At 39.0% G+C, this 27,700-nt stretch overlaps 1 protein-coding gene across 9 annotated transcripts in view; it reads right to left on the reverse strand.

The window, feature by feature from the left end:
* Nucleotides 1–27,700, reverse strand: part of PDLIM5 (PDZ and LIM domain 5) — a 142,484-nt gene that overhangs the window by 48,688 nt on the left and 66,096 nt on the right. For 6 of the 9 annotated variants that reach the window (XM_058804166.1, XM_058804168.1, XM_058804163.1 and 3 more), the window contains 2 exons: nt 4,462–4,504; nt 2,849–3,198 (listed from right to left, as the gene is read on the reverse strand). In XM_058804166.1, coding sequence (XP_058660149.1) covers nt 2,849–3,198; nt 4,462–4,504 — 393 coding nt within the window. Of the gene's footprint in view, nt 1–239; nt 257–2,848; nt 3,199–4,461; nt 4,505–27,700 lie in introns of all 9 variants that reach the window. The other 3 variants (XM_058804171.1, XM_058804170.1, XM_058804172.1) reach the window with 2 other exon arrangements.

Below are 27,700 nucleotides of genomic sequence, written 5' to 3' on the forward strand. Positions count from 1 at the left end.
AACACCACACAGGTGTTTTGTAGGATAAAAATGAGCTGCAAAATGTAGCAGTGGAGAGCAAAGTCACATCATGTCCAATGCAGATAAAATAATGTATTATACTGAGAAAAGCTGAAGCTGTTTGCAAAATTTAAATATGTAGCTCTGTAAGAGCTGAAATTTTGCAAAACCAGAATACATGCTGGTTATTCCAATAGGAAAAATAACCATAATTCAAGTCCAGTGCTGTTGATACTAACTTTGTCGCTGCTGCTATCTGCAAGGGAAAAAAAAGTATTTCATGTGTTAATTAATTCTTTGCTTCTTAAAATAGTACAGGAGTTTCCAAATCCAAGCACTGGTAAAGCCACCTATCACATAAGTCAAACTTACAAACATAAGAGAACCTATAAGAGAAAATCTTAGTCCAGCTGAACTTTAACTGAGTGAAGTCTGTGGACATCTTACCTGTTTTAAGCAGCAGGCACATCTTCATGCAAGAGCAGGCAAAAAGGTCTTGATAAAAGTGCAAATGCACATAGGCTAGTGAAGGCAAATTGCTCGCTTTCTAAGGCAGAACTAAACAAGGGAAATTAAACTTCCTTTCTCATCCTGAAGTCAAATAGTTTATATCCTGAATGTTTTTTGAGGGAAGCCAAGAGGAAGGGAGGAAATTGTGAGTATAACAAGGTGCATGTCTAAAGAACGGCATTTGCTAAGCAATGCCATCTATGAACAATGTACAAGTTGGTTTTTTGCATGTTTTGAGAAAATGAATCAAACAAGCCACAGAAACAAAATGGAATTCATTTCAGACTGGTCAATTATTCCAAACTTCAATGTTTGTGATATTTTATAGATGTAATTGATACCATTTTCAGTTGGGAAATATTCAAGCATCACTGCAGAAAGTTAACTTTTCTAGGTAAAATTAAGTAGTGTAGCAGCAGACCAATATAAGCACCTTAGTGGGTTTGTCCACTCGTTTTTGGTTTGTGCCTTAGGACTGCAGGACACTTAGCCCAAACACCATATTGTAAGAAGGACTGCAATATAAAGTGGGTTTTTACAAATCTGAAATGTTTACAAACTTTTCTAAACTAGATCCACAAGGCTGACAGTGAGAGAGGGATTTCCTCACCTCTCAGCTGTGATTATTCATCCTCTTTGATGGTATTATTCATCCTGTTAGTAAGGTAGGGCACATAGCAGTGCTCACCCAGTCATCCCATCTTGATTGTAAAGTGCTTATTCTGTGCCTGCAGCACTTCCTTCCAGGAGACTTAATTTTGTTGCTATTGTTCCTCTTTTTCAGTACTAATTGCTGCTTTTGAATACTCCTTACACAGTTATTTGCTAAAACAGTATTCCTGGAAAGATAAGAGAGGGTTTGCCAAGTGTATTCAACAACTGCACCAGCAGTGAGCAAGTCCTTGGGATCTCTCAATTTCAACCCATTTTTGCAGAGTGGATTCCTGCCATCATCTGTTTAAGAAAGGGCTGGAAGTCACCATGGCTACAGTGCAATATAAAATGCATAGGGGCTGCACTATAAGTCCACACATGGAAAATATTCGTACTACAACATAAAGGGAATAAGAACCTAAAGAAGTAGGGTTTTTTTTTATCCCATAAGAAACTCAAGTGAAACTGCAATTCAGTCAGTATTTTAGTTGGCATGGATGTTTATGTCTCTGTAGGGTTCTTCATATACTTTCTACACTAAAAGAATATCAGAGAAGAGAGGCACAAGGCCTATTCTTCCAGTCTCTTTCTTTTGTGGGATGGGAAATAGTAACCACAGCTTTTAGCTTTTAAGCCCAGGTTTCACATTCTTAAAACTGAAGAGAAACCTACAGCTCCAATCCTGCCCTTTTTATTACTTAATTCAACTGCTGGTCACAGAGGCCAACTGGCATGGGACTGCTCATGCCCAGCCTCCTCCTCTCCCACAAGCACAGCAGGCACTGGGAACCAGTCTCTGAGGTGCTACAGCTCCCAAACTCTGCCCAGGAATTTCTGGGAGAATCCAAAGCAATGCCAGACAAAATCTTGCTGCAGGTGTGAGTTCCCAGGACTGCTGCTGGGCTCAATTCAGTTTACTAATCTTTTGTTTACTAGTCTAGATGCTACACTAGATAAAGCCTTTTATGTCTCTAACAGTCCCTTAAATGTTGAGTCTCTGATGCCCACTTCGACATAAACAATTACTTTAATAAGGAAATTACTCATGTTTTAAATCTGCATTGCTTGTTTGGGGTGAAGGTCAAATTTAAAGTTGAGGTATTTATATTATAGCACTGCAAAAAAACCACTTAACCCTATCAGCTTCCTAGAAAACATCTTAAAACTTCTCCTGTGCTGTGCAGAGAATTAGTGAGATATCTGTCTCTTTGTCTCCCTTCTGGGACATTTTTCTACTGGTTCTGCCAGGGTCACGGTTGTTCTTCCAGAGCGTCTCATTCCCAGCCACCACAGCACCCACTGACCCTTCTTGACAGACTGCTCTGCATTTTTGAGTGCCTGCTGCTTTCAGTCACTGTATTGGGTGTCAAAATACACAGTGAGACTGGACATTGAAATTAACACCAGGCTTGTTGTAAGGTCCAGAACGTGGTGATAGAACACATCATGTAAAGCATTCCACGGTCCTTGTTCAATTTAGCCGTGACACTCTATAAACTGACATGTCACTCAGGAGAAAAACCATCACCAAAAGTCTATCTGGTGCCCTTTGAAGCATCACTTTTAAAGTAATTTCTGAGGAGTAAACAACTCCTCCAAGCTGTGTTTTCCTCGGCCCTCAAACAAGCCCGGCTTTTTTCCTGTGAGGAAAGACCCTCACAGCAAAAAACGAAATCCCACCTACCCATTTTGCTGTTTACTCTCCCCCTGGTTGTCTCTGCCTCCTCGTCGCGGCCCCTCGGCTGCGTCCTGGGCGCCGTCGGCGGCGCCGTGCTGCCGTGGGACAGGAACTGCAGGTTTAGGAGCGGCCGGCGCAGGCGGCCAGGGCTCAGCGTTAGGCTTGGCGTTAGCATGCACTCCAGCCTGCGCCGGCGTGAAGGCGGAGGACGGTGATGGGATGGAGGTGACCTTGGAGGAGGTTACAGCTCCAAACGGCCTCGGTGTCTTATTGAAAGCCACGCTGGCTGTGGCAGTGGCTTTGGGTGCGACAGCAGAGGCAATGGGCACAGGCTTAACTACTTCGGTAGGTTCTGCCTACGTGGGATGAAAAACAAAACAGAGACACACAAAACCACGGCAAACGCATGCACATTCCTCAGCAGGGAGTTTGAGCTGTTCTCAGGGCAGATGACCCACCTGGCATGAAGCACAGAAGCAAGCTTTACCAAGAGTGCAGCCGTGAAATGTATGGGAAAACAACCTGAGCCGTGCATCTCAGGAGAGGGAATGATCCCAACATGCACAATCAATATGGAATTCCACAACGCTAGCTCCTCTTGCCATATCCAAAACAGACACTCCACAAATCAAACTCACAAGAAACTGAAAAACCGCTCTGTTGCAAAACCCAGCGGGTAAGTAATGTGGAAAAAACCAGAGCTTTGTAGAAAAATCCACATTCCATGTCTCAAACCCAATTTGAGATATGCACGTTCCCCATACACAAATGGAATGTGCAAGTGCTCACACATTGATCTGCTGCTAAGACCTTTAAGAGCAGAAGCAGAGCACATTGATACTCCCCAAAGTCTCCACACACCCATGTCAGATTATACATTCAAGAAACCTGATTTTCTTGTTTGCTTGGGGTTCTGTGCTGGGAACTACGTTTTAACATTGTTGTCCCCAAACTGTGGCCTTTAAAGGTCATGGTCAGCAGAACAGTAATGTACTACAAATTAATTATGTCCACTGCAGAGGCTTTTCAAGTACTGGCTATTTATAAGTATTTTCAAGTTTGCAAACAGCATTTTTATCAGAAACAGGATTTTCAAACTGTTGCATAGAATAAAAAATTTAGAAGAATTCAGGAACAAGTAATTCTCCAAGGCTTTAAGGAAAGTGAAGGGACTTATTCTCTGAAATTGCAGTATTTGGATAGGCTTCTCTCAAATTCCAGGAAAGATTTCAGTGTCCATTAAAATAAACAAATCCCCACAAAAAATTTTAAAAATCAGTGCCAAAAAAATTCTACCTGCTTGTTTCTCTCTTAGGTACAGAGGGAAAACACCAGCAATATCTTAAAAAAAAAAAAAAGGTTCCAAGAGCTGGAGAGTAACATTTATTCACCTTTTTTTTTTCTTTTTGATAATCATTTCCAGCCCTCTCTATTATTTTTTAGGGGGGGGGAAAAAGGTAATCAAAGATCCAAATGCTGCAATACTCTCAATGTAACAATGGAAAACAAGCACGTTATACTGAAAGTCTGAATGCCGGTGCTTATCCACAAGAGGGTTTGACAGATGGGTAACAGTTAGTGCCACATGCTACATTTCTTGGTTCTGATGATGAACATACCTTTGTCACATGAAAATGATCCGGTTTTTGTATAGAAGACACTCTGGAAAATAAAAAACAAACATAATAGTAAAAATATTTTTTTAATGTTTAAGCATTTCACTGTTCACCACATCCATCCATCCATCCATAAAATATTTAATTTTGTTTCCTCTATAGGAAACAAGAAGTATTCAAGTTAAATCTACAACACTGTTGTTAATACAACAAAAAGGCAAAACTGAACTAATTAATTTCAGACACAATGTTAGGAAATCTAGCATCTAGCATTAAGTACTATTAGATTTATAAATTCATAATTCTGTATCTTCACTTCAGAGACTTCAACTGCAAACTGCTTTCTGTTCTTCATTCTTTCACAAGAAAGTGTCACATAATTTCACAGCTCTCATCAATTTATCAATCTATCAGTATTTATATTTTAAATAGTGCATAGCCCATATACAGGCCTAAAACAGAACACTTCCTTTTAGAATAACATGAATACTCCCAAAGAACTTGGCAAGTTAAATAATCCAGAAAATTTTTACACAGTCATTGGTTTTCAAAAATAAGGTTAATGTCACCACAACTCTATAGTAGATGGCAAAAAAATCTCTCCCAAACAATGGGCACATTGAGACTACTGGGGGTGGGAAGGAAAGGAAGTATGGCAAAGGAAAGGATTTAGTAGATAAAGAATTGACAGATTTTGTTATATCTAAATTGAAATGGCAACGTATTACAGGTAAAAAGCATCTCATTCAATCGAGGTTCTTTTTCAGATTTGCATATACTTATATGCAGAAATACACACACATGCACTAAAATAAAAAAAGTATTAAAAATCCAGCAAAAAATCTGATACAGTAACATTTTGTTTGCAAACATTGCTGCCGGTACACTTGAGTGTTTTCATGCTGTTCTCATAGAAAACTGGATTTTTGACACATTTTCTGAATACGGTTTTGGAAAACTGCAGCTGAGTTCTCATTTCCAAAACACAATTTGCTAGGGAGGCAAAAAGGTTCATTTAACTGGAAATCAGCTAACAGATGCTACAATTTTAAAACCTCTTCTACTGCATAAACCAGCTTTTCAGTTTTTACCAGAAAAACATGGACAGCTACAACTGAATTAGGTACACTTGTTCCTTGTAACAACTCTTTTTTTTAATTTTTCATTCTGTCTTCTTCTTTTTTTTCCCCCTTAACTGTTTTGTTCACAATGTTTATTCATTCCTTCCCTCAAATTAATTTGGCCCTCAGGCCTCATCAGATCCCAGCAACAGGAATCCTGATGCAAGTTCAGTATCTACCTTCCAAAAAAGGGAAATATATATATAATCCAGGTGCCATGCTGACAGGAGGGCGAAAAAAAAATTAAAAAAGAAGGAAAAAATAAAGGAAAAAATGCATAGCATGAGAAGATGATGTTCTGCACTTGGCTTCCCCACTCGTGCATGGCTGCTGACACACATTATGTGCACATCAACAGCAATTCTCAACAGAGAGAGAGTTTTGTCTGCTCTGGGGAACAGGTCCCTTCTCCCCTTTCCCACAGAGTGTGCAGCCTGTGAAAGCCTGACCTCTGGCCCCTCACAGCGCTGGGGTGCATCATTAATCACTCCTAATTGCAGAGTTGCCAATTTGCAGCAACAAAAGCAACAACAAGGGAGAAAATAATGCCAATACATATAGAAACATTTCTTTCTTAAGACCATCTCTACCTTATTATAGTTGTTCATTTTTAATATATCTTTTATGTTTTATGTATCTATAAATAAATGTTTTATGTATCTATTAAGCTGGACCAATAGGAAGAATTAGGAAGATATGGACTATTCAAGCCAACTCCCACATTTCATACTTGAGGAAAAAAATCTTCTCTTTGCTAATGCTGGACTTTTGTTTAAGTCACATAAAAGGAACATAATTATTTTTCTTTGTTTTTTACAAAATAATAAAATTTGAGTTTGGAATGGATTACACTGCCTCTATAGTCATCAACACAGCACTGAGCAAAAATGATTTCATGCCACTATTACCAGATGATTAGAAGACATACTTTTCAAAATTCATCTTCAAAAATATCATACAAAAAGAAAAAAAAAGGGTGAGGGAAAAAAATCTTGATAACCAAAATGTTCACGATGTTCCTTTCAAACAGACAGACAATATAACATTTTCTGCACAAACATAGTTGAACCAAGGACATAAATTTGTGTGCCCCAGACATACTGAAAACAGTTTAACTTGGCCTTGTTGACTTCAGACCATAATCAGACTAAAAAATCTGTGATTTATCCCATATTGTAAAAGGAAAATGCTCACCCAGCAAACTGAGCTACCAAGATCATAATGTGAAAAATGCATGGTGGTTACACAAGACAGTACAGAAGGAAATGCGCATTTCAAGCTGAAAAGCAAAACACATCCAACACACACATTTAAGAAAATCCTTCCTTCAGGGCTATTTCCCACAATATTTTCATAGATATCACTGAACAGCACAGCCAGAAAGTAATTAAACTGAAGAATCATGCATATTCCTTAGCTGTTAGCACTTCACTCACCACCTAGCAATTACACACATTATTAGGATTTCATGCAGGTTTGGTCCCACTGAATGTATGAATAACTGATGATAAAGGTTTTCAGAGTGAGATGACACACTTGCCCTGTTACTACTTACTAGAAAAAGCAGGATGGCTTGAAGCATGGTATTTCTGAATGATTTAAAACTAGCAGTTCAGCATATTAGTTTATGCAATACTTTCAATAATATACAAACAAAGCAAAGACATAAGAGCTCAGTATTTAGGCTTATTATAAACAACTCACACAAAAGACCTTGGCAAACAATTACTGTATCAAACTTCATAAGAATTATTATAAACAACAAAAACAGCAGCTGCAGTCATTGCTAACGGACAAACTATTACTGAAAATGAAAGCGCACAATTTTTTGCACAGCTTTTACATCAGTAATTTCTTTTTTATTGGAGGAAAAAAACCAGCTATATTTAGCTTGTGTAAATAGCTCATTTTGACCAAACATGATCAAATTTGCTGTCTAAACATACCACAAGACAATCCTCTCTGACGAATACTTTCATGACATTTAACGTAATTCAAAACATTCCAACTTCCAGAGCAGCCTTATTAGGAAAATGAATTAGTCCACCCTTGACTGTAAGCAGTAGGCCCAGCAAAAACTATTCATTCTTTAAATTCCCCTATTATGCATTCATTTTCCAAGTATTTCACCCAGTTAAAAAAAAAAAAAAAAAGACACTTGCATTTTGACAGAATCCTTCTATAGTTACCAGTAAGTGGAAAATCACATTATTAAAGCTAAAACTACACTTCTTCATGCTTCTGCAGTAAGTACAATTTGATACACGACCTCCAAGGACTGATCATCAATGGCAACACTGTTACCTCAATAATCAACATTATGGAAGCAAACCCTCAGCCACTAAACCTCCAAATCTTCATTGAACCTAGAATCCAAATAACATGTCAGAGCTGTCTCTGCTGAACTCCATTTAAAGCCCCATCATCCCCCACCCATTTAAACCCCCTTAGTCAGGGGACTGTAATGTACCCATAACTGAAAAAGCAGATGAGGAATTCAATGGGGAAGTCACAAGAAGGTAACTGTGCTTATATGAGCCCTTCTATAAACAAGGGAATGCACAACTCTGGTACTAATATAGCTGCTGTGTTTCCTGTTTTCATATTTCTGTAATCAGAAGGATTGTTCAAACTCTTGTGAGAAATACAACAAGAAGGTGCAGCCCCTTCAGTGAGTAATAGAATCATCCAGGTTGAAAAAGGTCTTTAAGATCAAACCAAGCCATAAACCTAACACTGCCAAGTCCACTAAATGAAGTCAATGATGGAAAATTTCCTCTGAACTTTATTTGTGGTTCTGAACTGAACCTTTCTAACAGAAGGATGGAAAACAGGAAGGATTCCCTTCCAGTCTCACATCCTGCCCTTCTAATTTTCAAAACTAACTCCTTTTCCCTAGCTGGTGAATCATCAGGAGACAAGTTTTGGCAGCAGATGCTACATTCCTGAAAAGCCACTGGTCAGATCTTCCTTGTGAAAACCTGAATTTTTCATGGTCTTGCCATTGTAGTCTGCATTTCTGTGGGTTAGCTTCATTTTACTTCAACTGACAGGAGAGAAAGCTAAATAAATTTTCTTTCTGTAAATTAGCCAACTCATGGAACAAAGATGACAAGCAGAAAGCATTTAACATATGTAACAAGCCATGACTTTCACTAGGGGTTATCTGAATAAAAACAAACATAGACATAATTTAAAGTATAGAAAAAGGAACAATCCAAATATATTTCTTTTCTTCCTTAAACACAAGCCCCTTCTCCATCACAGATCCAATTAATTTCTTACCAATTTTGCTCTGGCTCACAACAATAGAAAAACAGGAAAACTGTTAAGCTTGCTTCTTGTTGCAACTTACACACTTTCAGAAATGGTTTCCTTGCATACATTAATACAAAAACATACAACTGTGTTTCCCACAATTTTATAGAAGCACACACTGCCCCAGGCAACATCACTTGGTACATCAGCACTTCAGCAATCTTGCCAGGGCAAGCATCTGTGGCCTTGAGATGGCAAACCTGCTCACATCCCAACACATGGAAAAGCAGAGGCAGCAAAACCATCATAAACTAGAACTCAATGAAAATTGGAATCTGTAGCAGTCACTGCAAAAAAAAAAAAAAAAAAAAACGTTTCTTTCCTTTTTGCCTTAAGAAACAGCAATGTTTTCAAATCTGTACTCTGGTCATTGTGGTTGCTAAGAGATGGGTGTCAACATTTTATTTCATCAGTCATTCCCCTTGTTCTAGTTTATTGTGCTAGGTTACATTTAATTGAACATACCAAATTATGACAAATAGCGTTAATTACAATCAAAGAGCGGAAATGTCAGTGCTGCACCCAGAGGGTGGCTGGGCACTAGAACAGAGCTAGTTTGTGAGTCACTCTCAACAGATGCTACACTTTCCCTAAGTTTAAAAGGGGATAAATTAATAGAATGCGTGTTCATTTGGTTTGCACTATAGAATACTTCACATCCTCATAGTGTGCCTCCCCCAGCACAGCAGAGTACAATGAAGCACTAGGTCAGGTAAAAGAAAGAAAAGTTATGTTCTTGCTTCTCTGGCTGCTTGATAGTTGGCCAAATCAAATTTAGGTCTCTCCTCTTAAATTTAAATAAGGTTTGTGATTTCATCATTATGTGTTAAAATAAACAGTGCTGATATTTTAGAAAAGAAAAAAGCTGCCCTCTGCTTTGGTATTCCTACCCACAAAGGTTTAGTTGTTTTTAAGACCTCCCAAAGACAACTACTCCTCATAGTCTCATTCCTGTGGTCTGTGGCAACCCTACCAATACATTTGTAAAGAGAATTTAAGTGCAGGCAGATAATATTTTATTCTATTACAGCAAAACCAAAACCAAACAAAAAGCTAAGGAAAAATACCATGGAATTTATCTCACTTACCTTCTGTCAGAGGTTTTTAAAAACATGCTTTTTGCTTCCAGGAAGGCAGAAAGTTTAGCAATCTGGAGTTCCCATGTTATGGCTAGCCCTGACTAGGAAAGCACATCTGCACACAGCTGTCCATGACTCCCCCAGCTAAAGCCTGGACAGGTAAAGCATCCCCAGTACCAAGTATTGCCAATGCCCTACAATCCCGTATGGCAGATTGCCGTCAGTTGTCTTAGAAAAGTCATAAAGCAGCCTAGATACAAGTGGTAGCTCAGCATGACTAAATAATCAAGATAATTTTTATCAGTTATGCCTTGCTGAAACTACATTTTTCTTTTCTTTAGGCCTTCCTAAAGCTGTCTTGCTAAGTAATAGTATTGACATAACAGCTAAGGTATTATTATCTGGTTTTCTAATAAACTGTAGGTTACACATTTGATTTTGTTTATCAGTGCTTATTAGATAATAATTTTAACACAGCAAGTTACCTTTTAAAAATGGACATCTTAAAGAAAAGCATTGGTCTAAGTAACTCACAGATCTAGTCAGTCCTCCAAAACACTTAAAAAAAGGCGCTCAGCTTCACGTCGAATTCAGTCTGTCATCAAATCTAAGTAATAATTTAAAAAATTCAAAACTAAGCACTGAATTATTTTGGCCAGTGCTTTCCACAATATGGTGACTAATGTTTAAATTACCTCCTTTTAAATTACCTCCTTTGTTTAAATAAACTCAAAAGTGTAGTCATATCTATTTTAACTGGAAATTCACCACAAACAGCTCCCCAATCCCCAACATGCCCTTATTTGGTTTTTATTTTTTTCCCTTAAGCATGTGTGTGGGAATGAGCATTTTTTCCTCAAATGAAGAATCTGGCAATTTAGAGAGCTGTTAGTTTATATTTTACTTCTTCTGGGAACTAAGAACACCTCTCCTCTACAAAGCAGCTCACCCATTTATCACTTCCAGGAAGTCTGAGGAGGACAGTGGAAGTGTAATTAACCAAATGGGATGAAAACTCTTTCTGAGGCGTCAGGCAGCAACAGCAAAGAGCCCTGTCCTTCACTAGGTCAGCAGCATGGGAAGTGGTGTCACCCATCCAGACTCTAAAAGCATTGTCCTGAAATCTGACAAAATCCCAGCTGCCCTACCACCTCCTGCTTCTTCCTGACTTCGGGTGATATAAGGAGCAACCTAATAATTCAGCTTTCTCAATTTCCATCTGTGGTGTTTCAAGCTGTGCATCATCCTAACTACAAAATGCAGATATGTGGATGGCCTACCACAACTGCATGGCTGTTGGAAATAACTGCTCCAGAAAACCCAGAGACATGGCAGCAGTTACTAATAAAGAAAGATGCTGATAATCTATTTTTAAAAGGATAAACTCGTTTTACTAGGACACACTATGGATTCAGTTGTTTCCCATTAAGGTCAGGAATATCTTTAAGTTTTTGTCTGACTTCTCAGTGGGACCCAGTAGCAAACCAGTCAATTTTCTGTCCTTCTCAGCCTCTCAGTCCCCTCTCTTCCCTCCCATGTCACCCCAGAGCAAGGGATGAATACTCATCCTCAAGGTGCATGAGCACAGGACCTGACTGGAAAAGTGCCACAAAGGCTGTCAGGGGCCTTTCCACCACAGGGACTCTGCAGCCAGTGGTCTGTAGCTGGAGACATAAATCTGGTCTTGAACAGAAATCCAATTCGGCTAAGCCCAGTTCATTATAGAAAACAAATAAACAAGTCCTGTGGAGATTCTCAGTTCAGTCAAAGAGAATTCTCCCAGGCTTCAGGCCTGGGAAACTTAGAGAGGAAGAATGAAAACAATTATTATCTCTCTTTCTGTTCATGTTGTTTATAGATATGTACCTTCAGAGAGCTCTGTTCATAGTTCACTAATAGTGTGAAAGGTTTTACTTTGAGATCAATCAGATTTCACCTTAGCCATCCTGGTTGTAAAAGGACACCACCTCTTAATAAAGTACCTCTTTTTCACCATCTGAACCGTGGAGTCATTTTATCTGTCCCTGATTCAACAGCACCAAAGTCCCTAGAGGTGAGCAATGCTAAGATAGATTTGAACCCAAAGAGAGGACCCCCAGCCAATCCCATTCAATCCTAAATGCAGACATAGCATTGGCCAGCAAGCTGGGGGGTGCAGAGACCCCAGCCAATCAGTTGTCTAAGCACAGGAATTCTGAACCCCCTATAAAAGGGTGCACTGAACAATAAACCCAGTTGTTTGTCACAAGATCCTCAGAGTTCTGTCATTGCTGTCTCCAACCAATGACCTAACATAATACCAGCACACACCTGAACCAGCCCTCATTGCAGCAGATGTTTGAGGGGCTCCCACAGGCCATTCCCAAAGGGAAAACCACCACAGGTAGCACTGGCTGTGGGTAGCACAGCTGAAGCACTAAAAACCACATGCCAGAATTATTACTCTATCAATTTAATGAGCACGCACTTTGCCAGAAGCTGTAACCTTTTCCACTACAGACCCTTGCTTCTCTTGCACTTCATCATTTCCATGTATTGTTTTTATGGTTATATATTTAAGGTTATTGGCTTACTAAAATGTATTACAGGTCTAACATGCTGAGAAAAGCCATTTATGTCTTAGCATAGCTGTCTGCTACAGTTCTAGATATCTAACACTTCAGTTTGGCAGTTTTCTTGTATTTTGCTTTCCTTTCAACTGTGTATCAAGACCTCAAGTTAACCTGTCCAACACGTCTCACCATGCCTTCAAGGGAGAGAAAAGTCAAAGATAAACTATCACACTATGAGCTGCAGCTGGAAATTATTTTGTTTTCTGCAAAAGCTGAGCAAGTAAGCAGCAGAGACCTTTAACAGTTCATTCCAGCAGTCAATAAATTGTCCAAGGACCCAATTATTAAGTGAAGGTGCATAAAGCAAAGTCCTCATATTCTTTTGCTGTTTGCAACAACCATGAGAGAAGAGAAAAATTAATAAGCCCATCTGACTCCAACTGATCTCACTAACTATGAAGTTTTCCTTTCCCACCATCTAGTTTTTGAAAAAAATACCTTTAATCCTTCTCAGCTCAAAATACTTAGGGGGTAACAGTCACAGCACACTCACAGCATATGAATTAAGTTGCTTTTGTGGGCAGCTAATCACTGATGGAAAACATCTGATCATCACAAAGCCTGTTGAGATCTGTCACAATGCTGCAAACATTACTTTCATCTTGCCTCATAGCCGAAGTGAGTAATATTTGACAGGCACAGTATGTGTTTTTATTACCTCATAGGGTTTTGTGCCACAGACATGACTTTCTACTGACAATATCCTGGAATTTATCAAAGGCAGTAATTATTCAAAAAAATTGTGTGGAAAAAAGCCCTTAAAACAGTGCAGCTGTGAAATTCAGCTTGTACTTGGACACTCAACTCTGCAGCTACCGCTCACTTTTACGTGAGGTGCTGCAACAGATACATATCTAGTTTAACTCACAGTGGTGTTACTCAATTTGTATTTAGCAGTTTTTCAGACCTCTAGAAAATACTTTATACCTGAAAACCTGCCTGCTTTTCCCAGCATTACCAAACACGGCATCTTTCTTATACTGCTATGCTTTCATGACATTATCGCTATTGTTCAGGAAGACATTTATTTTCCAAACAGCCAATCATTAATTTATTCTCATTTTACTGTTTACTAGAGGAAGGTGGCAAGAGCTGATGAGTCAGGACACTAAAATTTTGACTCTCAACAGCTGAGAACTTGCATGGCAGAGGACAGGTTTTATTTAATCAGTGTCTCATTCTTTCCTGTGGGCTGGAGCTTGGGAACAGTTTATCTAACAACACTTGTCAATTCACTCACTTCTCTGAGGGTTTTTTCCCTATTCTTTACATCCCACATACACAGAGGTGCAAAACTAACTATCTGAGCTTAGGAAAATAATCAGGTACCTGCATAGGTACTAAATACACTATGTGGACAGTTCAAGCCAACTTGAACTATTTTCAGCATATGAAGGGCATAGCCCATATATAAACCATGTAAGCTTCTTTTAATCCATTTAGAGACAACTGTCCCTTGACAGATCACCACATATCCTTTTATAATTAAAGAATGCCTGCAAGTTAGCATCATAAACCATGCATGTTGGAGAGATGTGTTTTTCAAAGGAAAGCAACAGGTGTGGGGCATAGTCTGCAGTGGGAAAACAAAAGTGTAAATAGAGACAAGTAACATTATTCATGGCACCCAAATAATGAGATGAGTATTTATGAAGGAAAAAAGGACACAGATTACACAGCTGACTGAGATAAAATGAACTTTGGCATCCTTAGGTCAGGTAAGCTACCCATACTTGATAATATTTTGACCCACTAAGAACCCAGAGTAGAAAAAACAGTGAAAATAATTTTTCCATTCTTAATGTTGTTCCTGTCAATTTTCAGGAGATTTCAAATAAACACTATCAAGCATGTCCCACAGTCCAGATAACACCAAATACAATCCACCCTGCCCCACTTTCTGAAAAAGCAGACAAAAGTGTCTCTCTCAAATATATTCACATGCCATTCAAATTCAAAGATAAGGAGAGTAATATTTTAAGAAATGTTTAAACTTTCCAAAATGCAAGCTTTTCCATTTATCTGGACTTGACCAGGAGTGCAGGAAGCACCACTGCTGACGCATTACTGCTGAGCAACTGCCAGATCCCAGGGCTACTTCAGGTTCTGGCAAGTCAACCAACAGGACTTGAAAAACTTTTTGATCAGAATACTTTAGGACTTGGGTCAAATTTCTTCAAGCTCACTATCTTTCTGGCAGTCTCACTAGACTGTTGAATTTGATGGACATTTGACTTAACCCTAGCACAAGACCCTAAAAGCATTAGCAAGAAAGCTCAGCCTAATATTTGCAGAGGGTCATTGTTTCACTGATTTTCTGAGATCTTTCTAAAAACACTTATCCTTACATAACTAGTATAGAGATGAAACAAAAAATAAAAGATCAGTGTCCCAAAGCACTACAGACAGTACAGTTATGCAATTCTCAGGAAGCTTTTAATCAGGGTCTTTGTAAATTAGTAGCACAGTCAAAACCAGATCTGTGTTGTTGCATTCCTTAGGAAATTACAGTGCACGCAAAGCACATCAGACTTCCAAAGCAAAGCTCCCCACACCAATACAGGCTTCCCCTGTATTTCCTAGCTTGAGAACTTGACAGCTTTGCTCTTGGTCTCCTTTGTAGGACATAACTTTCTACAGCTGAATCAGAGGCTGCTGAAAACTTCCTCTAATAAAAACCCCAAGGGAAAAACAAGACACAAGGCAGCATGATGACAACAACAATGACAAGACTGGTTTCCATCACAGTGAAAGAATTTCGTCAACTTCATGTTCCAGTCCTCAAGCATTCACTGGCACAAAACATCTCTCAGCAACAGGCACAGAATAACATTTGCTGTTACTACAAATTGTTTTTATAGCTGCACACTGGGATGAAAGCAGAGGCTACAGCACTCCTGGCATTCTTGTTTCCATTTTGTAAATGGTTTGCTACCCTGTTAGGCTGGACATGAGCTGGCAACACATGCCTGCAGCCCAGAGAGCCAAATGTGTCCTGGGCTCATCCGGAGCAGTGTGGGCAGCAGGGGAGGGAGGGGATTCTGCCCCTCTGCTCTGCTCAGACCCCACCTGCAGGGCTGCACCAGCTCTGAGCTCCCAGCACAGGAAGGACATGGACTGGGATTGGGTCCAGAGGAGGCTCACCAAGATAATCAGAGGGATAGAGCACCTCTCCTATGAGGAAAGGCTGAGAGAGTTGGGTTATTCAGCCTGGAGAAAAGGTTCCAGAGTGACCTTACTGCAGCCTTTCAAAAGCTGAAGGAAGCCTACTAGAAAAATGGTGAGGAACTGTCCACAAAGGTAATGGCCTTAAACTGAATGACAAGAATTCTCTACTCGGAGGGTGGTGAGGCACTGGAACAGGTTGCCCAGAGCAGCTGTGGATGCCCCACCCCTGGAAGTCTTCACGTCCAGGTTGGATAGGGCTCCAAGTAACCTGGTCTAGGTGAGAGGTGTTCATACGCAAGGGACAGGGCTTGGAGCCAGATCTTTAAGATCCTTTCCAAGCCCAGACACTCCATGATAAGGTACTTCTGTAGCAGCACTGTGTGTTTTGCAGATCCAGCTAAGGCCTGAAGGGAGGCAGCAGAACTGCAGCATATTAGACACACAAGCACCATGCAATTCTTACAGTGGCATTTGTTTGCTCTGCAAAATCTGTGTTATATTATTTTCAGACATGTCTGTGAGCCTCCTTATATCATGCACTCTCTTAATAAAATGTAATCAGGGACCGATTTCAGCAAATGAAAGTGTCCCAAATGACTCTCTGTATTCCACCCCAAAAGCACACATTTATACCCATGAGTAATTTGGACCAAATACATGTAATCTGGGCCATGAAGGAGTTCTAACAGCTGCATTGCTCTGATGCAGCTGTTCACAATTACTGACATGTGTTGCAATGCACTTCTGATTACTGTGTGTTTAATCTATATATAAATGCTTTATTTTACTACTCAAAAGCTTGGCATTTAGATGGTATCTGAAAGGCTTCAAAACTGATGTCTGCCTGTGATGTCCCAGCTGGCTATTTCAAAGTGTGCCAATAGAATTAAAATGTCACCAAAGATCATGCCACTGAGGTATCTCTGCTATTTTAAGAAGTGAAGATAAACTGTGGCCAACTTCAGATTGTTCCTTCAAGTCTTTTGCTAAATAACTAGAGACACAGCTTAAAATAAATAAGCAACGTCAATGGCACCCCAATTTACATGCTAGCTAACGAGCCCCTGAACTTCCAGAAAGGTATTGTACGGGTTTTACTGGTTAAACCAGATATGGGTAGAGGGTTTTTACTTGAGAGTATGAATGGCAAATGCCCACCAGTCATATGGAAGAACCTACACACTGTTTCAATGCTCACCAAAAAAAAGCAGTTATGGAGAGAACATTTTAATTATTTACCTGAAATATAAGAGCTTTGAAAACAGTGGCTGACTGCAGAACATATTAGTTACAAACAGTTGGAGGCTGTTGTGATCATCCAAATTATTTTTATATGGATGCTGCTTTATTACAAAATATTGTCTTGGCAAGCCATGGGTAAAAGTGCAACTTCCCATTCTACTACCTGAAGGCATTTTTTCATGGCAAATACAGTCATGGGTCTCAGCTGCTTCCTACAAGAATCTTTAGGCATGGAAAGGCATAGATTTTTAGGCATGCACTTCTTGAGTGATCTCTTTGGACAAAGATGAAAAGCTCAACTGTTCAGACATCTCTTAATAACACATTTATGTTAAGCAGACCCATGACCAATACAATTTTTCTTGGCTCAACTGCTATCTTCAAGAGGAAACATCCACAAACAAGGAGGAAAATAAATCACTGACTTGTGAAAGACTTAAGATTTCTGCAGTCTTTTGCAAAAATGAGGAAACATTTCTACACAGTCCTGAAAAATATTCGGTGTGTTACACAAAGCTTGGGCTACCATGGTTTGGAAACCAAGAAAATAGTGCCAGCCACCCTCTGGTCTCCATAGGTGATAGCCCATAATCATCTTCACTCCAGCAGCCACATCCACAAAGCCTGATTTTTGGAGAGCTCTCACCAGGACTGGTCCTCACCTACCCAAGACTTTCCTACAGGCTTGACCAGTCCAAGAACACAGCGTTGGAAATGACTGACTACAAAACCTCTCTAATCCCACATTGAAAGACTTTAATATCTACCATCACAGAAATCTGATCACCTGGGTCCTGCCCATTTTTGCCAGTTTTTCCTTTTGCCTCCCTGCCTGACCATGAGCAATCTACAGTGATCTAAGGAAGGCAGGGAATAGCATTACAGATAATGACATCCTCTGTATCTCCTATTTCCTTCTCTACTTACCTACACATGTAGCAGCTAAGTCTGACAGACCCTCTTCAGGAAGAGCACTTAAAGCAAACAAACAAAAGCATCACAAACAAGCAAACCCCACTTAGATTGACAGACAGGCAGGAAAACAAATGGTGTAAATGTCAAGAGGTAATTTAATTTCAGTGACTAATCATGAGACAAGTTTTCCATGGAGTTTAAAAAAATACAAAACCAAACAGCAGGAACATGGTGCATCATGAGAAGAATCAGATGAATTCTTCACATTTTTCATGAATAAAATCACTGGGGAGAATTATACAATGAAAAGGGTAGTCAAGAGCAAATATCTAAAGTTTGCAATACTCCAGCTCAACCTCATACTTCCTTTTGGCCTCACCCACAGTGTGCAGCTATTATTAACAAAGGGTCATTCTCTAAGGCTAATGTATGGGAGGCAAAAAAACTCTTCTTCCTCAGCCAAGAAAACCATACTGATGAAAATAAAAGGTGCAATTTTAAAATAAAAATTTAAGAGTACATCCTCAGAAAAACCTGCAAACAATTTACAATCTTTTTCATCTCTCTTCTGCAAAGAAAGAAAAAGCAACCAGAAGGAATAGATTCAGAGTGTCCTTTAGTCAGATCTTGATCAACAATGTGCTCTGTCTGCTAATTACTTGTTGATAGCAGAAGCAGTTCAGGTCCAGCCCTGCAAGGTATTATGTTTCTCCAGGAAGGCTGATAAATGCCTCAAGCTCCATTATCTTTTATAGCAGATTAAGTCTTTCCCATTAAATAAACAACCTTTTTTTCTTCCACATCAAGAGGAATTCAAAACTTTATAACCATATTTTATCCCAAAATACATTTGTCCTTTCTAGTATAAAAAAGAAACAGACATCTAAGTTATGAATCCATCTTTCCTACCAAGATAAACGTACCAGATTCAACCAGTTCATGATTTCCCTGACCTCCCCCCCACAGCACTCACCAGCTTTAAAATTATTAGAAATAACATTGAATTGGTTATTACTAATTTCAGCACTGGCATGCTACTTCCACTCACCTCTACGTGTTGCATACCATAGGATTTGTAAGCAACAGCTACATGGTGTATTGCAAAAATAGCTAATCTTAGTGCCTAATGTAAGTGAGGATAATTTCTTTCTGACTAAAAGAAATACAGTGACTCACAGATTTTATTAATTCACATAAGATATTCTGAAATTATCTGGATCCTAAATAAAACCCAACCTAACATCTTTTCACAGAAGTGGTTAGAAAGTGCCACTTACACGAGACATCTAATTCTTTTCTCCCTAGTTTCATTTCCTGCCAAAACACACCCTCTATACGGTAACTGAGATTTCATATTGATTTTTTTTTTCTTTATTGTTATATTTTTAATGACAGTGCTGTTAATCTGAGTTGTGGTGGAACTTGAATTTGCCACAAGTTCCATGTAAGGCCCTGTTCACAGCACTGTGCCAGCTGAGTCTAGCAGGCCTGCCACAAGGGAAACTTCCATCTGCCCTTGCTCCAACTTGCTCAAATTGCACTAGGAGCTTTCTTCTCCAGGACAGCTCCCTTCAGCCAAGTGCAAAAGATACAAAAATCCCATAACCATACTCGCTACATAATTAAGTTATTCAACATTGCTCCTTTATAGGCAGCTCCAAGAGATGCAACACACAAATATGAGTCCAGCATTCACTTAATCATCAAGTTAATGGAGCAGTCACTTATGAGTAAAGAAGATGTTGTGGAAAATGACTGACTTGTCCAGCCATCACCTTCCTGACAAGACTTGGAAAGGAGATAACTGGCAACTCTTTCAGTCAATCGCCTCCAAGATCATTATTGACAGCAGGCACACTTAAAAATTTCAGTACTTGAGAGGCCTTGAATGGAAACCATTACACATTTTGGTACTTGCAAAACCTGTTATACATTATATTTAGCCCAGTACGTGCATTTTAGTGACTCCTGTGTCACTGAGACTTATAGTCTGCTCATGTGGAGGGACTTTGTATGTAAAGGAAAAATAATCTGTTAGCAATCAAGCAGCATTAGTTACCTCTGAAGTCACTGTCCTCATTAAAACTTTGGCTTCCTACACTCTGTAATACATTTTAAGAATGCATACTACATTCCATTTTTTGCATAGAAGCTTAGGAGCTAAAAGGGATATGACAGTAAGACTGACTGACTAGGTTTGGTCATTTTCTCTCCAAAACACATTGAGTACTAAAAGTCCCTCCCCCATAATGAAACTCACATTACTTGTATAATCCAATCCCTTTTGCCAATATGGTCTCTCTTACAGAGCAGCAATCAGTCACAGGTTGAACAGAAACAACAGACTAGGCCAAAGAAGCAATCCCCCAGAATAATTGCCACTCAGAAAACCCATTTAACTGTTTGGTGAAGAGTTTATTCCAAACAGAAAGCAACACGAAACATCAGCTTCCAACCAGTCTTAGCTGCTGACGCAGATTCTCTATAAAGTTTGTGTCTCTCAGACAATGGCTTATAACCGCTCACACAGCACATTTATTTTATTTTGGAAGATTTTGTCATCAGCCACACCCACATAAATATGACATCAAATTTTCATGGGGTTTTGTTGTTTGTTTTGTTGGGGTTTTCCAAGTTATATTCAAATTGTGTCTTGGCAAGAGTTTGAAAAGTGAGGAAATTGAGGCTTGCCAAAACCGTGGGAGAAAATACTCAGCAGACATCGTAAACTTAGAAGTTTAAGGCATTAAGAAGAATATAAAAGATTCCAAAATATGAAAGCATATAAATCTGTTGTAAATTTAAATATAAGAGAGATTGAAATGATTTGCAGATTTCATGTTAACAGACAAACTCTGCTCAGCTAAAACAGCCACAGGAATGCTGGAAAAAAGCTAAAGCTTAACATGCACCAGTGTTTTACAAAGTGGGGAACAAACACTGTTAGCATCAAGTGTAATTAAGCCTAAACTAATAAAATATACACGAACAAGAACAATTTATTCAATTTATAAGATAATTAGATGTCACTAAGTAAAAACAAACAATCCAGGTTCAGTTCTGGTTCAAGCAGGCACAAGTCCCTCACTGTATCTATGAGTTCCATTTTCAAAATTTACACAAGTGAAGAAAACTGCCCAGATTTTTAAGTGGACAAATTATTACCTAAAGTGTTCTTAAGATATTTCAATGGCTTTTTTTTTTTGCTTCATTTCATCTCTGCACATTTATTGCTAGTTGTTTTGTTGGTAAATTCCCATAGACTAGGAAGAAAGGCAAGTTTTTGCCATCTTTCATCCTTGCAGAAGAGATCGCATTCAGCGCAATGATCCAACCCTAACATCTCTGTGCTGCAGATGTGCCACTTCTGCTAACGCTGTACTTACTTGAAAGACTCCTAATTCTTTGAAACATAATGTTCTTACTGACAATTGCCTCCCTGCTTCTCTTAACATCCCAATTCCTTCTTCTCAGAGCTCCCTGAAACTGGCAGGAACACTTCCCTTGTATTGATTAGTTGCCTCAGGGTTGGGAAAGATGGCTCTGACATCTCCAGCAGCAGCCAGTGGTGTTGGGTCATGTGCAATACAGAGGAGAATTGTGGCACAAACCCCACACAAATGCATCTGGTTGAAAGGGCACTTGACAATTTTCATGAAGTTGAGATAGGGTCTCTCAAACCTCCTTACTCATCATAGGAAGGAAGAGAAACTCCTTTCTGAGCACTTTTTGGGCAGAGGCTGCAGCACAGGACTCCACCAGAAGCACCATGAGGTCAGGAGCTCACGGTGCATGTCCTCTGCACCCCTGCCCCAGCAGGGAGCCCAAGTCCTTTCAAGGCCAGAAACTGCTGCCCCTCCATGAATGAAAGAATGTGCACATGAGCAACTGAAAAGACAAAGGGCTTTTTTTTTTTTTTTTTTTCCTGGGGGGAATAAGGATTCAGCTGTGACTAAACTGAAGTGTCAGATGAATCCTGAAGACTTCCTGTCTCAAGTCTCAAACCACAAAGATGACAAAGGCTCAGATCTGGTGCACATATTCCCAAAAGCAGAGAGGGTCCACAGAAGTAAGTAAACTGACTTTCTGCCTGAACAACTCACTGTGAATTAGGCAAAAGTGGGGATACACTGTGCACCAAAGTTGGAGGAAAGTGCAATTGGGAAAAAAAAAAAAACAGCGTGAGAAAATATTTTTCATCTACATACAGCAAAAACACCTCTATGTTGCTAGCCTGTCTGAGACAAGAATTATGTTGATAGATACATGAAACAACGCCTATAAGACCCCAGTTTAATTATTAGTTACAAGTGTTTATGATAATCAAAGGCACATGTCTGTGTAAGCAGCCAGGTTCTCACCGTGCAGGTGTTACGAGGCAGGGTTTGGTTCTCACTCCCCCCTCACGCTGAATCATCGGAAAGCAGCCACAGTGGGCCTGGATACCAGACTAACAGGTTCACTGATACAATACACAGACAAAGCAATCCCTACTGCTTTTAATTCTCTTGTTATTTTCAGGCTGAGTGTTCAGTCCAGAACACATCCTATTCAGTGTCAAGCTGAAACACACCCTGCCGGAAAATGTGAAGCAGTGGGGATATTAGAAAAACAAACAACACACCAATTTATACACAGCTCTTTAGCTCTTTGCTAATCAATCACCAGGCAAAGCTAGATTTCACTTTTAATACTGAACTAACAGCAGCATTAGAAGATGAAAAACTCAGGTCTATTATACTGGGCTGTGGAACTCTACAGTGTTTCATTGGAACACTCAGGTGCACACCTTTCCTTAAGTTTCATTTTGTTGTAGGAAACTTCACTTTGGGAAATGAAACCTATGTGCACTCCAAAATGAAAATACTGTTTAACAGTTGAAAGGATCTGCATCAAATGTAGCAGATCCACATCATTAACAAAACCTAAAAAGAACTGCAAGAAGCAGTTCTAAAATGTTTTTAAAATGTAGAGAGTGATTTTTTTTACTACCTATAGGGCTCTTAACAACAAGAGAATATTTGAGGGGAGTTTGTGTTCCCACAAGAACACAAACTTTATTTCACAAAGAACTAAGCAAAAATGACTGGTAATAGTCATCCCTGATTTATCATCATGATACTTTACTTTTCTTAGTCTCTTGTACTGAAGCCCTCAGAGCCTCGATGGCTCTCAAGTAAGATCAGATCTGACTATGTGAAAGGCAAATAAAGGTTATCTGCTTAAGAGGAAATGTCTAGTTTTAGAAAATCAAACATTTAAGGCCAGCCAAGTCTGCTGCAAAAACAGAAATGGAACTAAAAATTTAAAACCCATGCTTAACCACTACATCAGTTCTGACAAATAAAAACCCACCTGATATAGTTAAGATCAGTAATGGAGGACATTTTGCAAGTAATGTAGCATTTTAAAACAGCTGTAATCAGCTGCTGCCTACCTCAGGTAATAATACTAGAGAAACAAAAATATGTTTTTCTACATTACGCTGCAGTGTTTATTGGATTTGGTGACTGTCACCATGAATACCACGGAAGTCCATTAGAAAATAAGGAAATTAAAGCCAGAATTGCATCAAAGGCCTCCTGGAGAATATTACTTCATTAAAATCACTTCAAATGAAACAAAATGTAACAAAAACCTAAGAATATCACTTTTCTGACGGCTTTCTGTTACTCATTAAAGAAAAAAAACAAACCTACACTCCCCTCTGGGGATTATTTATAAAAGGGAGGAAAGCAGTAACCAAGAGAGCTTCCTGAAACACAGCTATGAACCTTTTCCTCAGAAAAACTAAAAAGCAGGACTTAGCCAGGAAATCACACAAAGAGCAAACAACATTGCTTTCTTATCAGTCTTCAAAATCTGAACTATTCCACAGCTCCATTTCTGCCCTTTTCTAAAACAAACCCAAACTGAATCTCAAACCAATGCCCCTTCCTCCCCACTCCCAGAAATCAACATGCTTTTCAGCATCTCCTGTGTGAAGAGATAATGTCAAGTAAAAAGTGTCGGGATTGTTCTTACACAGTCTTGACAAGAGTGGCATAGTCCAAAGCACCTGGCATATAATTGCCACAGAAAGGTTGAGTTAATACTGCAATGTCAGTGGAGACTTCTTTCCTGTCGTGTAAGAAGTTGCACCTCTTAAGCAGTTATTGTAAATAACAGTGATATTGGTAGTCAGCAAAATTAACTCCTGTGGTTTTCAAGATCTTCATAATGAAAGTTAGCTTAGTTGTGTTCCTACCTTCCTAAAGTACATATATTTAATGTTTGGGAAATAGATTCAATCTACTCCTTAGAAGCATCTACGTTACTAAAGGTCTTCTTAATGTGGGGATGTTTGAGCTTACACGCTTCTACAGCAATGAAAAGGTTGTGCAACATGCAGAATATAAAGCAACACTAACTTAAAGGGGTTTGCAAGCTGGAAAATGCTGTTAAGTAACAGCCAGACTCATAGGAACGCTAGTCACAACCTCTCTCAGCCTAGATGTTTTCTGTATTAAATTTCAGCTTGCAAATGTTACCTCTTGCTTGCAGCAAAGAGCATATGAACTGAACAATGTGGAGTTCATTAAGCAATTCCCTGCTGTCCACAGAAATACTCAACTCAGTTTTGGGTTTTTTTTTAAATTCTGTAAGACAGGAGAAAGCTATTGGTATTTCAGCAAGTTATTCTAAATCACAAGCAGTCATTTATCATTATCCTATCTTTCATCCATTAGGCAAAGCACTGCAAGCCCATCCTCACCTTGCATACTGAGGCACACTGCCCATCTAGCACATGCCAAAATCAAGTGAGATTATTTAATTTCCAGATACTTCCTACTGAATTATGCCATTTCACAAACAATATATGTGAATAAACCTTAACTGTTCCCATCTTCACAAACGGAAATCAATTGTGTCAAATCTAATCAGAATACAGATTTATTTTAGTTTTATAATAGAGTGAAAATAGGTTTCTAAACTACTGTACACCTAAACATCAAGCCAAAGCTATTACCTTTTTAATGATCTGCTTGTGTAAAGCCACATTTCTCGCACTGTATTTTTTTCCTTTAACAATTTAATCTTTTTTTTCTAAAAGCACCGTTATACATCAGAGTGGTTTCATCCCTACATCAGAACTACAATGGAAGGCAAGTATTTTCATATTGATCTTATATAGGAATGAAAGAAGGCAGTCTATATAATAACAACATGTGATCAGCATTTGTTTTTAGGCTAATCCAAACATATCTGAAAGATATGCATGGTTTCAGGCTTTAAACAAACATCCATAGAGTCAGCAAAATTACTAAAACAAACACAAAAAAACTCCCACAAAAACAAGCAAAAAACTCCCAAACCAACCCCAACTTTACTTCCTTGTCTGAAAACAAGTAGTATTTTTAAGAAATTTGTCAGACACCTGTGCCACACAGCAGTTTGTATAGAGCAATGGCACAGATGTTTCTCACTGAAGAAGGCAAAACAGCAAGATGACCAGTTAAAGCACTGATCCACTACAAACAGATGGGAACTTCTAGGATCCAAAACTTTCCTCCCTTCATTTTCACAAGGGACTCTCAGGTGCAAACCTCCACCACAATCACTCACTACTGTTCAAATAGCGATGCCCCAATTAATCTCATCCCCAGATTTTTATCAACTTCTGCTGATTATAACATCTGAGCTACTTTCCCCCAAGCAACCTTACCAACCTTTATTCCATCAAGGGCTTGGACTATGAGGGTAGGAATTTGCAAATTTATCCCAAATTGAATTTACAAGCTCTCAGGTTGTGAGAGACCATTTCTTGATGATGGCCTCCTCATTTTCACACAAAACGTGAAAGGTGATGTTTTTAAATATCCCCCTAATCTGACTGCCCTTGGTTTAACCCACCATTATATAGTTATGCAGACAAAACCTCAAAAACATAATGGTAAAATGGCTGCAATTGCTGCAACTCAGAGGTGATATCTGCATTTCCCTGGTGGGAAACATACTAAAAATAAAATGAAAACAAAAAAAAGAACAAAACACCAATGTGTTGATGTTTGTTCTTCAACCTCCCTTTCCTTAATTTTCAACTTCCTGACATGGTATTAACTATATGGGGGCCAGAGGGGAATATACCTGAAATTGAAAGTGAAAAAAAATCTTTAAACTTAAATTCAAAGGAAATATTTTGATGTTCAGTCAACAGCAATCTGCCTTTGGCACTTGTCATTGTCCACCATCTTTATCTACTACTGTATTTATGTTCCTACACTACTTACAGCAGTAACCTCAAGAAACTGCACAGCCTTTACAAACCTTTTGCAGCTCTAAAGATTCCCAGCAGAACTCTAAGGTACACAATGTGAGAAAGGCTGCTATTACTGTTGCTTAACTTGTCCTCAGTCCCACCCATTTTCCTGGCAGATGGGTAGGTATCACCCTGTACAAGTCACTGAACTCTTGTTTTTTACCCTGCAACCTTCCACTTTGATCCCAGCAACTCTCCATTGAACTTCCAAGCAAGCCTGTAGTTTGTTGGATTCACTTAGCTGCAGCATGTTCTGTGCTTCATCTAATTGCTACCTGACCAGCAGCAAATTGCTACATACAAGACAACTCTGAATTTCAGCTGGAAGCAAGAGCTGTACCCTTGCATTTATTTAGTGTGTGGGCAGGCTTTCCAAAGGCATGGCTTAGCTAGCTAAACTTGCTCAGCTCCTAAATTAGGAGCAAAAGGTTCCTACCTTGCTTCCAACAAGCACATAGATTTATACAACAACTTTTGGATCAAAAAAAACACCCAGCATCATTCATCAGCTTTGAATTCTTCAGACAACGTTTTAACCCAATATCACTTAATTTCAGAGCAAGATAAACCAGAAGGATTTAAGACAACTCAGCTGACTGCATTGCAATGCACAGCACAAAAAGTTCTCCAGGATTGTTTGAAGTCTCACCAGGCTCCACTGAGTGAGCTACCTGGAACAGCTGCCACCTCAAAGCTTAGTGACATGGCTCAACAAGAGAAGGGAATGTCTGTTTGGGAGGCACAGTTTTTCACCTAGTTATTTTGAGGCATAATCACTGAAAACTAGAATTAATGATTGAAAGCAACAAACTAGCCTTGGGGAATAAGTTGCCAAACGTTTTGAGTAGCATTTGAACCACAAATATACATATGCCAAGCCATACTGCCTCAACAGTTTTTTAAATTTTCTGTGTCTCAACTCTCTCAATTTAAAAGAAATTATTTCCTTAATCATTCAGCACTTAGTTCTGACATTCCTGAAACAATTCACATAAGAATTAGTATTACATAAAGAATTACAGCAAAAAAAAATTAGTTTTCAGATTTTGAAAAAATTACTTGGAAGTTGTGGTGTCTTTCAACCAATTATTATTGTCTCTGTTCAACTGACATAGGACAATGAAGCTTCTATTTTTCTAAAAAAGCAAATCACTGAAGAACCAAGCTAAAGTCAAAATACCTATGTAAGGGAAATGATAATGACTAAAGTTGGGAGAAAAACATAAGAGTTCAGAATGCATTCTTATCATAGTTTTCCTCAAGCTCGTCCATATTTGGTTAGGGAAACAAAATACCCACCCAAGGAACCTATGACTCATAGAACTGGAACATGAGTTTTAAGCATCATCTAAAGTAAAGCCTATAAATTAGGCAAAAAAAATAGTAAGAAAAAAGCATACTAAGCTCGTCTTACTGCTGGAAAACCCTTTCCAAATTGGTCAACTTGAAAAAAGATCTTAGAATTCAAATGGTCCAGAACATTTTTTT

Source organism: Ammospiza caudacuta, chromosome 4 (genome assembly GCF_027887145.1).
Source record: "Ammospiza caudacuta isolate bAmmCau1 chromosome 4, bAmmCau1.pri, whole genome shotgun sequence".
Classification (NCBI taxonomy): domain Eukaryota; kingdom Metazoa; phylum Chordata; class Aves; order Passeriformes; family Passerellidae; genus Ammospiza; species Ammospiza caudacuta.